Source organism: Salarias fasciatus, chromosome 20, assembly GCF_902148845.1.
Source record: "Salarias fasciatus chromosome 20, fSalaFa1.1, whole genome shotgun sequence".
Taxonomy (NCBI): Eukaryota; Metazoa; Chordata; class Actinopteri; order Blenniiformes; family Blenniidae; genus Salarias; species Salarias fasciatus.
The window spans coordinates 14,040,799-14,057,543 of NC_043764.1; the positions used below are offsets into that span (position 1 = coordinate 14,040,799).

At 41.2% G+C, this 16,745-nt stretch overlaps 1 protein-coding gene across 2 annotated transcripts in view; it reads left to right on the forward strand.

The window, feature by feature from the left end:
• Positions 1-16,745, forward strand: part of cntn3a.1 (contactin 3a, tandem duplicate 1) — a 74,678-nt gene that overhangs the window by 17,355 nt on the left and 40,578 nt on the right. For both annotated transcript variants that reach the window (XM_030119781.1, XM_030119782.1), the window contains exons 4-5: positions 2,442-2,617; positions 10,722-10,817. In XM_030119781.1, the coding sequence (XP_029975641.1) occupies positions 2,442-2,617; positions 10,722-10,817 (272 nt within the window). The remainder of the gene's footprint in view (positions 1-2,441; positions 2,618-10,721; positions 10,818-16,745) is intronic.

Consider the following 16,745-nt stretch of genomic DNA (forward strand, 5'->3'; position numbering starts at 1 on the left):
AAAGGATGTGGCTTGAAATGTCTTTATGTATCTATAACAACACCTCCGCTGCCACAGTGCTGCTGAGATGCAGGCTCTCGCTTCACGATAAACATTTTGCAGATCATTTTATGAGCCGAGGTGCTGAGAAACTGTTGTTGAGCACAGACTCTGTTGAGCTGAGTGCTTTCCCCCAGCAACCGTGTCAGAAACAGACCGAGGCCCCGGTTCTCCGTCACCAAAACGGTGACAAATTAAAACAAATGACCAACAATGATTTGCCTTAAAGTGCGTCAAGTGCATAAGCTATTAATTTAAAATCTATCAAACGGGGCTGTGTAGCCGTTGTACTCCTGTCAGTGTAATTAAATGCAAATCGCCAAACCACGCATTTAATGTGTAATAGGTTGAAACGATCCCTCATAACATCAGCATATGCAGCTGTTAATGTAGCTTGAAGATCCTTGGTGTTATGCCTAATGGACACAAATTGAAATGAATGTGGGAGATCTCATCATTTGGATCAACTGGAGTAGTTAATAAACAATCGCTCTCTTTTGCCACTGTCTAAATACTCCTACTTTTTAAACGAAACCCATTTGAGGAGTTCAAATCTGCAAATTGTTCTTCCCTTGTGCATTCAAGTTCTGCTCGTGTGGCGGCTCCATATGAAATCAAATTTTGTTTTAATTAGCTCTTTAATTACAGTGAGTGCCACCAACTGTGAAAGCTGATATACCACATTAAGAAGTGATTTTCAGATGGATGCGAGGCTGTTATGATATCATACTTTTATCTCGTTTACTGATGAGATTAATGTTCAGACGGACATATTGCAGCATTTTCCTTCTGTCATTGTAGACTGATCACGATATATTTATAAACAGAAGCCACACACAGACCTTTAGAAAGAGTTATGAGTCCTCGTGGAGGGTCAACAGCAGGACAACATCTGTCGAGTGGCTCCTCACTGCTGCAACTGAAGGCGGGTTTATTCGAGGGGCACCGAGGGCAGATTAATTTGTCCAAGACTGCCCAACGACCACGACGCCACATCGAGCCCTCTCTCAAAGTTGTCGCCGTGGGCCCTTCATTTGTTTCATCTGGAGCTCCTGGACCAGCACCAGCTGCAGCAGCAAATCACTAAATCAATCTAATCAGCCGATCTGCTGTTGAGCACTGCTCTCCTGCATGTGCTGCCACATCCACCCACACACACACACACACACACACACACACACACACACACACACACACCACTCTTGCTCCCCTTTTCAACCTTGCGTCACGCTTTCTTAGTCTTTCCCACTGAAAAAGGAGCAAGAAAGACAGAAATAGAAACCTCAAGCTCCCCTGTTCTCTGCGACTATGAGCTCCTAATCAAGACGGAGGAGTTGATGTTTAATCTAATTCTGCTGCAGGATTTAATCGTGACAAATATCTCCTGACTGTCAACTTTTGCATTGTCACTGTTTTTTGCTAAACTTCTTTTATTCTCAATTTCCTTTCCTGTCACTTGGTTTGAGAGTGAAACTCTTTGTAGACAACTTCGTGCAAACAACTCAAAGAGCTATTCAATTGATTAATTGCATCTGAAAAGTTACAAACAAAACAAAAAAACAGTCCTTCAAAACAAAAAGTGAAGCTTTCAACCCTGCTTTTTTCAACCGTTCTCATGCACAGTGAATAAAAACTGAACCTTGTCATCTTACAAATCTTTTAAAAGGTTATGCTCCTGCGATGCTCCGTCATCACAGCAGGTTTTCTTTGTACATACGCCCTAATTATGCAGAGTGAACAAGAAATCAAATCAAGTCATACTGAGATCTTGCACTGTTAAAAGTTGATTGGTAGCGCTTACGTCGTTTTATTCCCTCTTTGTGACACATGCACGTAGACATGCTGAACTCTTATGTCACTTAAAACAAAGGAATTGATCAAAAAATAACAATATCCCTTGTATTTGGGTAATTATGCCGGGGCAGGTGTGCACTTTCTGTTCTGGTAATCACTAAAATTAGAATAGAAGATTGAGGTTTTCAGAGAAAGTGCTCCTCTCATGGGTTCGCTGTTGATGGGCAAACAAAATGGGGCGAACAAAAGGAAATAGAAGCATGTATATTATTTGATTTGTGAATAAGACTTGAATAGAAATGAACCCTTGCTTCAAATGGCTTGCTGATTGCCTCTTGTTTCACGGATAATCATTATTCAGGTGTGACTGCGGCAGCACACAGTCGGTTTTATATCTCCTAAAGTCCACTTTATTCTTAAGAAAGCCGTCGCTGTTGAACTCCATGCTGTGCTGCCGCGTTCATGATCAGCCATCAAAGTGTCCAATAAAACTTACAATAATTTATCATCAGGCTCTCGTGTGCACGGTAATGAAATACAGGACACTGACGCTATTCTTTCTGGCTGAAAGAGTTGATCTGTTGTGTGTCGTGTGCTTTCATTCACAGGTGGAAGCTAAATGACTCTTTCATCCTGCCCAGACCCGGGTCACGCTACTCTCTCATGGGGGGAAACTTACACATCAGCCATCTGAATAAAGAGGAAGATGTTGGCATCTATCAGTGCCTGGCATCTAACTCGTTTGGCACAATTGTCAGCAGAGAGGCCAGTCTCCACGTCGCATGTAAGTTCCTGCTATATTTAAAGTCCTTTAGTATTAAAACAAGATGTTTTGTTGTCTTGTTTGTAACCTCTTATTGGACTGTCATGACTTGCAAGGACTAATGTCGATGATTTTATTCATTTAATCACGGTTGCTTTGAACTGTAAATTGAGGGTAAAGTGAGCGGTATGAAATACTTTGTTTGCATGCAGTGATGTTGTTTTATTGAGCTGTGGTGATATTTAAAGACAGCACATCCCGAAAACGGGAACTCTTAGCCCATGTGGATTGCTTGATTCCTGGAGCTCAGCAATATCGTTCTCTGCAACAATGAAACTGATTCCGTTCCAGATCCATCAGGAATACATTTTGACTCAAAGTATTAAAGATGACACTTTTTTGACAAGGAACAGGGATGTCTATGAAGAAACCCATCGTGACTGTCATGCTTGTGGATCCTATAGGATTTCTGTGGGTTCGGCAGAGATTGCGGGAAGTGTCTTTGAATTTGTAAAGTCATTTTTAAGGAGGACTATTGGATCAGGAATTTGGTAATGAGCCCATTTATGTGAGATAAACAAGCCTGCAATTTGACCGTTTTGTTTTATTGACCTCAACAATTAAGTCTTCTTTTTAAGTTTTCTTACTTCACCTCAATTCAACTTGACTTCAGTTCAGCCTTTGTTTGCCTCCAGAAAGCAGAAGTTTCCTTGAACATCAAACACTGTGCTTCACTGAGAGCATAATAACCCAGTAGGATTTCACAGGAAATTGTTTCTCGTCAGATCTGATCTTCTTCAGTGGAGAAACAACGGCGACCTGAAGCTCTCGCAGTTGGTTAACGCTATTAAAAGTATTAATGACAGAACACACACTGGTGGGATGTGTCCTTTAATGCTGATTAAAGCTTGGGTGCAGGTGTTTACTCTGCTTGGCGGTTTCAAACTCCTCACACCCCTGCGATGAAGACTGTGATTGTGTGGTGAGCCTTGGCAGATCCCGTATACTGGATGCTTTACGGCCTTCATCCATCACAGTTTATAAGACCAGAATCTGAGGCATCTCTGATGGCAAGGTGAACTTGAGGCCCCCCATTCTTGATGGGCAGTCCATATCAAATGACAGCCCTGATATCTGTGGACAGATGGTGTGGCGAGATTGAATTCTGACGTCTGTTTCTCCACCACAGCAAACGCAGCGATGATCCTTGGCGGGAAAAGCACCGCAGATATCCATCTCGCCAGCCATTTGGTGCTTCTTTGTCACAAAGCAGTATTAAATCTTTGACATATAGAGCAAACCTGTGTCCTGTATTGCCACTGAGCTGTTGATCATATTCACATTTCCTGTCAATTTTTGAGGCCTGACCTAAACTGTATGTCACTTTGATTGGTCTCATCCATCGTCTCGGCCTGACCGGAGACCCGCTGCTTCTGTCAAAGCAGGAGAATGAGCATCAGCGCCGATGTGTCATAGATCTTATTTATTGCTCTTGGTTTAACTTAATTAAGTGTGCTGTGTGATTGAGTGGGCCTCAGGTCAGGGGAATAATTCATGGAGGAGCAGAGTGTTATGAAAGTCAGGACTATGTCATTTGTAACAGACTCTGAGTCAGAGTGGCTCAATACGCCTTTCCAAACGTCAAGGGGCCTGCACCTTATTTGGTCTCATCCTAATTCTGAGAGACAAAGAACAAGGTAAAAGCCATTAAAGAAAAGAATACAAGGGTTTACAGAAATGGCAACTTGGGAGCAGTTTCCAACCTACTGGTAGAAACTCCTACACAACAGTGAGTAATGTCAGTAATATGGAACTCCAAAAATTGGAGTATCACCAAGAAGTTATTTGTTCTGTCGGCTAGTTCTCAAAACATATAAACTAAAACGTCATTGTAATGTCTTCCGGCTAGAACTATTCATAATTTCTGATCCTTTACAGTGTTTTGAGATATTGTGTTTTTGATTGATTGTCATGGTTCATAACTGACTGATAAATAATAAAAAAGAATGGCTAGCAATATTTAGATTTATGTGTTTTAGGTCTCAATCATAAAACTTTTCAATGTTTGAATTGAATTATTAGAAACAGAAACTTTCCCATTATTATTGTTTTTTTTTTTTTTTTTGAGATTGCACTCGAGTATCCAGATTCTCATTACTTTGTATCATCAGATTTGCATGGCCGGGCTGTGTTTTGGGCGTGGCTGCATATCCGTGGTTCAGGTCTGCGCCTGGGGGCTTTTTAGTGCCGAGTGTGCGTTTCTTCCATGCGTGGGTTTTCTCTGGGTAGCCTGGGTTCCTCCCTCAGTTCAAAAGCATGCATCTGAGGTTAGCTGGTGACTCTGGGATTGCCTGTAAGTATCTGTGTGTGTGTGTGTGTGTGTGTGTGTGTGTGTGTGCGTGCGAGCGTGCACGTGCAACCTGTGATGGATGTGCATTGGCTCCGGTACCCTGTGACCCTAAGTTGAATAGGTTGTAATGGATGGATGGATGTATGGATGGAGGAGTGAATGTGCAGTGAATGCATAAGAATTAAAACAGCCTGCACTTTAATCCTTGGAAAGATGGATGATATGAGAGTTTTTTTTTTATCACCATCTGGTACAAGCTTAAACCCTCTGAAAGTATAAAGGTTCTTGATCCCGTCGACATTGTACACTTACATGTATGAAAGGTTCGACACGCCCGCTGGAAGGAATAATCTAGTTGGTTATCTAGCCAGATTGGGTTTCCTAATCCCCTTGGGATTTTTTTCTTTCCCAGCTGTACGTGAAAGGATTTTCACTGATGCAAGATGCCACATTACGCTGCAGATTGCGAGGCTTGCAACGAGGTAAAAGTGCATTTGGTGTCTATCCTAAAGAAGAATCTTGCCAAAGCACAGATTCTGTACTGCTTATAAAGCCACAAGGGTAACACCGTGTTTAATGAAGGGTGAAATAGCTGTATTTATGATAGCAATGCAGGATGTGACTCCCTTGTATCTCGGTGCTCATGATTTCTGATCAAATTTAATGATTTTTTTTTTTCCTTTATCTGGCTAACCTCGCCGCCCCTATCTCTCTATTTGCTTTGTAAGACTTTCAGACCCTTCTCTGTCGCTTGCCTCTTCGGTTTCCCTCAGCTCTGCGGTATTAATTCATCGCTTGTGACTCGGGTGAAAGTGAAGCCCGGTTCAAGTGCATCTGAGGAAGGGACAAAAACATTTCTCATCGGCGCCGTGACTCCTCGTGCTTAACTCGGATCGCAGTCCGTCCTTAAGGGAGAACGGCGACGGACGCTTTCACAGCAGTGCTGCAAATTCCAAGAGACACCAGGAGAAAATGCTCTGCAGGAATTAAGTCCTTTTGATGTTCGTCGCTTCACAAATGTCATATGTCGCTCACAGTTAGGGCCTCGCTGCATGACGCCTCTGAGAGTAGAAGTAGGAAGAAGAAAAAGCAGGAGTGATGGAAGGGAGACAACATTAAGCAAATTTTCTCTCTGCAGTTGGTTTTATGGATGTGGACATTTTGTTGAATATAGAATATGGAATTCTAGTTTACATATCTGTACTTTATGATAAGGAACCCATTTTCTCCTCGCGTTTAATTAAAGACTGTATACTTCTTTGTAAGAATGTTTATATCAACCTAACTCCTAATTATAGCACAAAAAAATGACAGCTCTGAAAAGAATATGAATTCCTCCTGGAAGTGCTGCAGGTAGCAAATATTGTCGGGGCTTTGTGAAAGGCCACACTTTGGAAACAACGTCTTTCGCAGTAATTAGTTTCAGCAACCACACACCAATGTCAGGCTTTATTTAATTCTGTAATAATTTCAATATTATCATCATTATTAGAATCACCATTATAATGTTTGTATTTTCCTTCTTGTTAGGATTATAATTAGTTTACTTGTGAACTTAATATATGAGGGTGGGAGTAAGAGGTGGGGTGAAGAGAGATCCAAAACTAAGCAAAACATGTAATTACCCCATGAACCGCGCCTTTAGAAGTTTACTGAAGTACTCAGATGGTTAAAATCCTGCTGGATCGAGAGTTAATGACCAAACGAAACCAGTTTGTTTGTTACGATTTTGGAAACATTGTTCTGTGGAGTTTCATTGTTTTGTGGAGTAATTCCCACCCGATGTATCATCCTAATTAGATATGTTCATCAAGGGATTAGTCCTGTGACTGATTTTAGAGAAATATATCAGGACTGGATAATTCCAAACAAAGAGTTTGAAAAGTTTTAAAAAGTCCTAATGCCTTTTGTCCAGTGGTTTGATGGCAAATACATCTGAAAGTGTCCTCAAGCTCACTTTCTAACTGACACCTTCTTTTTTTTGTGCTTTGCAATTGCCTCTTGTTCATTACATTGGGTCACATTGGATGAGCCGGCCCAAAAATGCAAATTCACATCCAATTTCATGGATCTGAAAGCACTCAGAATAGCCTGAACCCTGCCATGGAGAAACACATGGAGGTACAGGACTGCGATCGGCTTGATAAGATGATCCATGCAGTGCAGAACAGCTTGGCTTGTCAGGCATTGTTGGCTTTTAGTGTGTCTAGCTCATTTACGCCCCTCCATACACCAAAGGAATATTGATCAGGAGAGCTTCGCTCGCTGTGTGAGTCGAGCAGCTCTGATATTTTCTAAGGAGTGAACCTAGAAATGAGGAAACGGGATCCTTTATGCTATTCACAGTGCGTACGGACAGTAACAGCTAGATTTTCTTGTAATTACTGTAAATATTTAATGCATACATCTGTTTCAAAGCCAACAGTCACATGCAGAGACTTCTTTCGGACTGATCTGTCACTGTGGGAAAATAGCTGTGCACACTGATTTTTGTTCTGAGTTTGAATGGAGTTACTTGTGGTTTTGTAAGTCAGGGGTTTACAGTGTTTAGCACTCTCTATTTATTGAGAGAAAAACCCAGTTCGGTGTTCAGCTCATTTGCTGTGAATGTTCTCCATCTCTTGAATCCAGTTTCCTGAAACAATGCGGCTGTGAATGCGTCTGTGTGCTCACCCTGTGATGGAGTTGCAAACTTTTCCATCATGTACCCTGCCTTTGGCCCAGAGTCAGCTGGGATCGGCTCCAGCATCCCGTGACCTTGCATTGGAGAAAGCAGCATGAAAGATATATGGATGGAAAATCTTTACCTGTGCAGGAGATAGCAATTATTTAAACCACCGCTACAGTGGCAGAAAATGTAACACACCAATGCACACAAGACTTCATGCTGTTTCGCACTTCGGAAATGCGCAGCACACACTTGATGTGTAAGAAATGGATATTATTTGTAAGCTGCATATTATGTTGTGGTTATTCGGTCCTTCAAGAAAATTGTAGTCATGCCTTTTTTCAACATCCCTGCAATTATGATTGACTGGGAATCTTGATGTACAGTATTTAAAACATCTCTACATCACACAAGGTGATATATCATTATGTAGAAGCATTCAGCTGTCGGTTAAAAAAAAACACACACAAAAGGTATCTTATTTGAAAGAAATGAGGAAAATGTTTGCATTGTGCACTACGTAGTATGTGATTGAGCACTTTGCAGGGTGGGCACTTTTCCACCAGATGGACCAGAAAATTGTCTCTCAGTCCCAGCTTAGATAACTAGACACAACTGTCACCGAGGCTGTGATCTGCTGTGTTTATAGTGGCTGTAATCTCTTCTTTCAGATTGACATTGGTTTGGACGCCACAGTAATCATTCAGAACTGTGATTGTGCAGGAATTAGTAAATGGAGAACTGACGTACTTGCGGCTAGATTTGGCATATGCAGTGTGTCAATAAAAATGAGGGACAATTCTTAAAAGAGTGTTTTTATCCCAACAATATTATATAAATTGAAGCAATAACCTGCAATAAAAAAGCAATCGCATAAAAATGCAGCATTCTACATTGCGGATTTGGCTACAAAATTAAGGCTTTTGACCTCAATAAAACCCACAAAAAACACCCGTGAGATTCTGGAGTGAGTGAACATTAGATTTAAATGGTTTTTTGCAGACAGTTATTATATGCAGCAGGTCAGACAAATGTAGTGCATATATAGTGATCTTAATCAGTGTGCGGAATTTAAAATTGAACCAAACATCTTCACACCGTAAAAAGGCTGAGTCTTTTTCGGTTTGAGCTCCTGGGAACACACTGCCAGCATGGCACATAAAATGTGATCAGATGGCTGGTTACGCTGCCCGGTAAGGCCCCGTTGTCTTGAGGTCAATGAAAAGCTGTTGCCGCTGCCTATTGAGGTGTGCTGGTGGTGCAGTTCCAGCCCTGATAATGCCCCTCGGTCCGGTGCTTCGCAATAGCAGAAATATCTCAGCACCTGCCTCAGTATGGGGAAGTTTAAATCACGAAATTAGCTCCATTTAGCCGTTCCTGGGTCTCAGCGCTGCTCGCATTGACTCGCTGTCACATTGTCGTGGCTTACTGGCTCTTAGAATAGAGCCATTGTTAATGTCATTAATTACACCTCCGCCTTCACTAGTAGGTATGTTAAAATGGCTGCGGGGAAAACGTGTTGCAGGACCGCCGCTCTCTGCACAGACACACACGTTCTCTTCCTTAGATCTGTTGGCTTTTCTCGTAAGCGACCGGTTCTCTGCGGTTACCTTCCAAAATTTTGATTAATTGTAATAGAAAGAAATTACAGCATGGTTAAAGAACTTCAAATAAATAGATGATTGGAAGGTTTTAAGTTTAAGCATAAACTTCAGGCATTAGGTGAAAGGTGCAAGTTTAACTGTTATTTATGTCAGTCCCACTATAAATATATGTAACATAATTAGGTAACATAATTAACATTAACATAATTAGCTCCATTTTTCTTTAGTTTGAAATCAAACCGTAAATCCAGACAAATGAGATCACATTGCTTTATTTAATTATTGATTTTTGATTTTTCACTGGGACTACCAGCGCTCGTAAATGAAGATGTAATGCTACATGAATTTAAGCATGACGTGACATGATTATTAGATGGCTGGTAATGATTTCCTCCACCAAGGTCTCCGGAGTGCCCTGCCTAAAAAGGATGAATTAATTAAATTTCTCATGTTTTCCTATCAGCCTCATTAGATCTGAGCTGATCTATAGATATCCTGCTATTCCGGCGGGGCTTTAGGATGAGTGGAAAGCTTCCATCCACAGAGAGGCTTTGTGCGAGCGTTACTCATGGCTCGGCTCGTAGCTTCAGAATTGGCCACGACGCATTCACGCAGTCTGCACCGATTATGAAAAGAACTTAATGATTTACTAATTAATTTCTGAAGCCATATTGGGGCTTTTCACTAAATCTGTTGTGAATAAAAAGAAATGGAGAAGAAGAAAAAAAAAAAAAGCTCCTTTCAGCCGTAGTAATGCAATACAGTTCTGTTGGATGCAATTTTCCATTACTCGCAAGGTCTTCAAAGATCATGTACTGTGTTTGTTATGCAGAGACTCACCCTGCTGGGCTCCTACGCGGGAGGTGTCAGTTTTGCATTCTTTCTCTCCGGTTTTCGAATCCACTCTTGATTATGTCATTATATGGCAGCCGCATATTTGGCTGTGCTGCCTGCGATATCTCCAAGAGCCTCAGCGGGCAGGGAACCGCCGAGTGTTCAAGGATTGCCGTCTTTATTTGCTTTCTCTTAGCAGGTTGTCAACAAGTAATCGGTCTCCATACAAATGGTGTTTCAGTCTCAGTCATTTAATTGTTGCTGGTGTGTGTGTGTGTGTGTGTGTGTGTGCGGTGGATGAAACACAGAAACTGATAACAATACACTGTTCCAATTAAATTCAGTCATGTGTGACTTATACGTGAGGAATTGCTTTCTGCTCCAGTCAGAAGTGTTTAGGACTTCATCTGCATTTATACAAACATACCATGAGCGATTCGTGACGAATAAACAAAAGTTGTGCATCTTATTGGGTTGTTAAACTCTGGTCAGCTGCTTTTCTCTACCTACATATGAAATCGTCCTCCAACCATGTGACTTTTAATACTTTATTATTTTTTTATCTGGGCAAACAGCTCGGCTTGTTGTGTTTGCTTCCTGTGTGCTTTCGGCTTCTGCCAGGAATGAAATGATTATTGCGCCTTATTGCTTTTGTGTTGGTGTACACAGACCTGGAGAATTTCAAGACCCAGAGAAGAAGTCCTGTGAGGGTCCGCGAAGGTCAAGGAGTCGTCCTGCTGTGCGGTCCACCGCCTCACTCCGGAGGTAAGATGCTTTTGTTCCAATTTACTCTTCTCTTCGGGAAAAAAAAAAACAAAAAACAAACAAAGTTGTGATGGTTCAGTGTCTGCGGTTCAATCACTGGTAGTTTTTACTCAGAACTGTCAACATGGTGTTGGTAGCGCCGCACCGGTTCCTCCTCTGCTGCCTTGCCTGGGCAAAGTGGGAGTTGTGCATGCGCTCCCCTGCTTCAAATCTCCCGGCTGTGTTGCGGAAGTCCGAGCAGTGAGTCATTCCGACTCTGGGACGCCGTCCTGTCAGTCCGATTTTCTTTGGCACGCAGTCTGGAGGGGTTGTCTGCGGCTGGGGCTCCGCCAGGCGAGTCGCGGAGCTGCTCTCTGTTTGCTTCGCATCGTCTCCTCGCACCCATGACATTATCAATGGGAGTTAGCCTCCAGTGCTATTTACTCCGGCCCGGAGGTCTTATGATGGGATTTCTGCCGGCGAGGATCAACGCAATTATACACAGATGGAGAATTTAGATGAGTGGAAACATATCGCAGACGGCGGGGGGTGAATGGAGGTTTCCTCCACTGTATTTTGAGATGAGCGATAAAGTGCTGAGTGATCAAGGTTTTTTTTTTTTAATCATGTTTACTGACATAGAACAAAATAGTTTTCACTTCAAAAAGTGTTGACTTTGTTGTTTGTGTCTCTCCTGGCCGATACATGTGGAAGCTGCTTTTCCATGTTTTGCCTGGACCAGATTACTATCACACCATTTTATTAAAAACTAAATCAACTGCAATAGGAAAGTTCGTCTTCCTCCAGAATTTAACTGAAACGGTGAAAATTACAATCATATATTTAGATTTTGGAGGGTTTTTTTTGTTTGTTTGTTTGTTTTATTCAGTTTTTTGGTTCAAGAGGATAAATGAAATAACTCAAAATATCTTGTGGGATTTCTTTTTTTTTTTTTTTAAACAATGATCAGAATTAAAATGTGAAAAACAGCTTCAAATCAGACAGGAAGATACATAATCAATAATGCTGTAAAACTCTTCAGATTTAATTTAGATTCAGCTTCTCAACTTTGAATTGAGGTGCCAAATTTCTGCACGTGCACGCACATGCACGGCGAGACAGGAGAAGTGAGGAAATTTAGGCAACGTAATTTATTGCTTGTAAAGAAAGTGGCACATTCCTATTTTGTTGCATTTGATGAATTTTAGAGTTATTTCTACGGGTGTGTATTGGCAAGGACCTTATGGTATGATATGTATCGCCATACTTCTGTTGTGAAATTATAATATCCCAGTACATCATGATATCGCATATTATATTATATACAGTTACTTAAAAAAAAAATAGAGATAACACAAGTTGCAGTAAACCTACATCAGATGATATTGATCATTCAGAGGGCAATTTGAGAAAACTGTTTCATTCAAAACGTCTCATAGTAGCTGTTCTTTGAGCAGAGGTTCAGAGCTTCCACTGTATCCGCAACACGTTTAAAACAGGAATCATTATTTTCCGAAAAAAATCTATATCGAGAGCTGTTGAATCGATAATATTTCGGACAGCTGAGTTGGTGTTTTTTTCACACCCCTAGTTATTTCTAGTTCTGTTTTTCACTGTACTCGTCAACATTATGTAGAAGTTTTTGCAGACATGTCACAACAAGTCGAGTTTGAGTCCGTTTTAGCTCCGAGTCGTCGATTTCTTCAAAGTAACATTCATCCAGCATAGTACTTGGAAATGAAACTTTGCTGTTCAGTCTGTGATGAGAGCAGTAAATAAACAGAAATAATTAGACCAGGAGTCGTGTATTTGATACTATTTTCCAGAATGTAAAAAGAACTTCAATTGTAATGAGCAATAAACAGTTACGGTCAGCTCAGGGGAAGGACTTTCTCATGTTTGTTTGTTTTTTTTAATGCCAAAACAATAGTAAAAAAAAAAAAAAAAAAAAAAAAAAAAAAGAGTTTTAAGTCATAATGAGGTGAACCCAATTAGTACAAATTCTGCTAACCACTCACAGTCATGCATTTAATTAATTTTTTGTCACTGAACTCCTCAGTGTATTCTCTCATGTCAGATCAAGTCTGTGAATCAGAGCTGGAAAAGTAGCAGGCGTTGTTTTTTGGGGTCTTGGCTTTGTGTGGGTGAAGAAGATGATATGAAAATATGAGTTTCTCAACAGAAAATTAGGAAGTATTTTGATCATCGAATAATAATACATTTATATCATGTAAATTTTTTTTCCCCTCCAGCATTTTCAAATCAGAGGCTTCTGTGGGTCGCATACTTTTGTTGGATGAAGTTTTTGACAAGAAAATTACAAATAATTATTTGCAGACCAAGTCGGACATGAGTTTTGTCCTTAGAATTATCTGGAATTATTGTTAGGAATAAAATACTCCTAACACTGAAGCACCTGATCAGAGTCCTCAGAGTTTCACTATAACACAAACAGCCCCTTGTCATCTATCATTCAGTGACGGATTGTGTAAAATTTTACAATTCATTTCAAATTTAGAGATACGATTGTGAACTGTCCTTCAGATCCATGGACAGCTTGGAGTTTTTGGCTGGAATGTACTATGTGTGTGTGTGTGTGTGTGCGCCAATAGGTTTCCAGTCATTGCAACTGTTGAGGCAACCACACGCTGTGAGATATTTGAAGGAACACTGGCAACTGCGGCAAATTTTCTTTTTTAGTCGTTGCTTCCAATCTGTGGTCTCAGGTTGCGCTGTGAGAGGGGTTCAGGGACTGGAGTTATCACTGCCCAGTCAGACTGTGTGGTTTTGTGTAGCAGCTCATAAACTTAAAAGCAGCCGTCTAATAGCTTCGACTGCCGAACGGCGTCTGCACATGCTGAGCACAAACTGTTGTTGGGTGCCTTTGTAGGCGAACTTTGCTTCACTAATTGACGTTGCAGCCGTTGTGTGAAACCGTGCCGTTCTGCCCCTGCTAGGAGAGGAAGACCGGTTGCTTTTATCGCCCAGGTTCTTACAAAACTGTCAAGCAAGTCCACATTTGTAGTGCTTTGTTCAGTTTATGGTATAGTGAGGCATCTCACCTCGTGTTCACTGAAGAAGCAGGGACAATGAGCCATATGCTTACATTTGGCAGCCTTGCTGTGTTATAGCTGTTTTTTTTTTTTTTTAGATACGTTCCCTGGTGCAAGGCGTCCACATGCCAACACACTCTGTCGCCAGGAAACAACAAAACAGCAGCCTTGTCAGGAGTGTTGTGCCGCAGCGGCAGTGTCATGACAATGTCCAAAAATATTGTTGAAGAATCTGGGCACAACGCTTCAAATCCAATCGTTTATTTATTCTTCACAAGAAAAAAAAACAGCACTGATTCAGTCAAGATGATGCCGCAGATGCCCGATACTTCCTGTCTCGCCGCCTGATGTGCGGTCTGTTGTGAAGGCAATCCTGCATTCACCTGTTTATAATTTGGGAGAGAAAATTGCTTCTTTTTTTTGCCGGCGTTTGTGACAAAGGAGACGCCGCGCTGCCGGATGCTGGGCCTGGTCTTGGCAGAGGGGACAGGAGTTTAGTCAACCTTGACTGACTTCTGCTGGGATGGATCTATAAGTCTGAAAGAGAGGAGACACAGATTAACCATTAATTTATTTACCCGACAAATGTATTGATTGTAGTTTAATGAGTCACCTGTAAGTCACCTCAGAGATTCTCTCACAGTTTAATTTAAGACCCATGAGGCTTGTTTGGAATATGACTGCACGCTGGTTTTCTTCATTTTAAGGACAATAAAAACGCTGTCCAGCTGTTCGGGTGTAGTTTAACTTGTCCCGGGAGTTGAGTTACACATGGCGGCACATGGGAGGAACATTAATTTTCAGCCTCTTCACAGTGACTCAGCTGTGAAAGGATCACTTGGTCCTTCCATTGTTTTCGTGTTTCACAATAACTCTCGTATTTAATTGTTTCCAGCACACCAAAGTGTGAACATTTGTTTAAAAATATGAGTTAAGGTTAATTAGAACAGGATTTTGAAAGCTGTGCTGGTCCAGGTTGCTAAAAAAAAACAACAACAAAAAAAACAAAACAAATGTCCAGTTTTTTTCTGACTACAGTCACTTTTTGTATAAACTTAGTGGCAGCTGCACCTGGAATTTAATTAAAAACAGTCACAAACTTTTCTGGCAGAAATACAGTAGAGGCACAAAACTAGCACCCAAACTTTATTTTTAGATGATTTGAAATATATGAAAGTACAAGACAAAGCGAGGCTTTGACTTTTAAGAACTACTCCAGTTTGTCATCATGTTATGTCCCATTATTTTGCTCTCCCATGCAGGACTAAGTTCTTCAGTGGTTTAAGCTCCACTGACTCCTCATCCTTATGCTTTCGTACATCTGAAACAACATCTTTGAAGAAAAAATGTTCACTTACTGCCTGTTATATACCACTAACAGCAGCGCCGAACAAGAGAAGACATGGCATTCAGCCGGTGCCATATAACGGCACAAAGACAGGAGGAACTGGATGTTTAAATGGCCTTGTCCGGAGCTTAGGTAACTCTTATGTAATCGTCTGACCTGCATTATAAACCCTGGAAAGACTGAATGATGCTTTGTGTGCATGAAGAACAGCAGACGCTTCAGTCATGTTTGTGCCGTTTGTCTCCTCAATGCACCAAATGAACAGTGTATTTGTGCTTCCTTCCTGCTTTACAGTTTCTTAGATTATTGTTACAACTCTATCATGGATTGTTAATCATTCATTTTTTAATACCAGATGGGTTTTTCTTTTGTTTTTTTTTTTGTATTCTTCTTTATCTCTTGACGCTCTCTCGCAGTAAGGGAATTCGAGGGCTCCAAATCATTTAGATCAGGATTAAAAATGTAACATCTCTTTTTATAAACTTATTTTCACAACATCTTGGAGGTTTCCTTGGCCTCTGATGTTGCACTTTGTTCAACATCTCCAGCTGCTTTGTTGTGACTGTTATGCTGCATATTTGACAGCGCTGCACTTCGCAGATGTTTACCGAGACGTATGCCGCAGCGCGTCTGGCTAAAAATGCGACTAAATCACTGGAGGAACGGCTTGTTGTTTTGTCTTGAGGAAAATTGAAATAGATCCATTCAAATAAGTCTATTCAATAATTCATGTTCATCCTGCCTGTCAATTGTACACAAAACACAGTCATTTTTAGATAAACTCCGAACTCCCTTTGGACTTTCCTCCTCCGTGACGCCGATCGCTGGGGACCGCGCTGCTGCAGGGCTTGTTGTCAGTAATCCACACTGTTACTTTGCACCTGGCCTATATCTGTCACAAACACTCCAACGAGGAGCCTCTACCTGCTCTTAAAGGGGAGCAATACGCTCCTACATAAAAATCAGTTGATACATTATATGATTTGCCAGCATTACTCACAACTTCTGTAATCACCGTGCTCAAGAAAGAAAAAAAAAAAAAAACAACACACATTCAACATCTCATCCAGCTGTCCATCTGCCTGGCTGGACGGTTGAAAGGAAAGTCTGAAAAACTCAGGATTAAAAAGATGTTTTATTTACACATGGCAGTGTGTGTACGTGTGCCAGATCGATTTAAAAGAAGAATAGCAGCTTAACTCATATCCACACAACATGAACAAACAAAGACATGTTCACGTCTCTCTGATGTTTCGTTTTAGCCATTGGCTTTTAACAGAGTTGTTTTTAAAGAGGCAGGGGTGTGGAGGGGTGGAATTTATGGGGGCGGTGCTGCACAGCGTGGAGAGTTCAGGGAGAGACTTTATCCCAGAGAGTGGTTGTTTTAGAATTAAATGTATTGTAAGTGTGATGAAGACCATTGTTTGAAGTAAGCTTTAGTTCAGTGTCTTATCACTTATCACATACGGACAGAAGGGGAATTGAACCAACAACATCCCTATTGAGAGATGACTTGCTCTGCCAGCTAAGCCACAGCGCCCAATATCC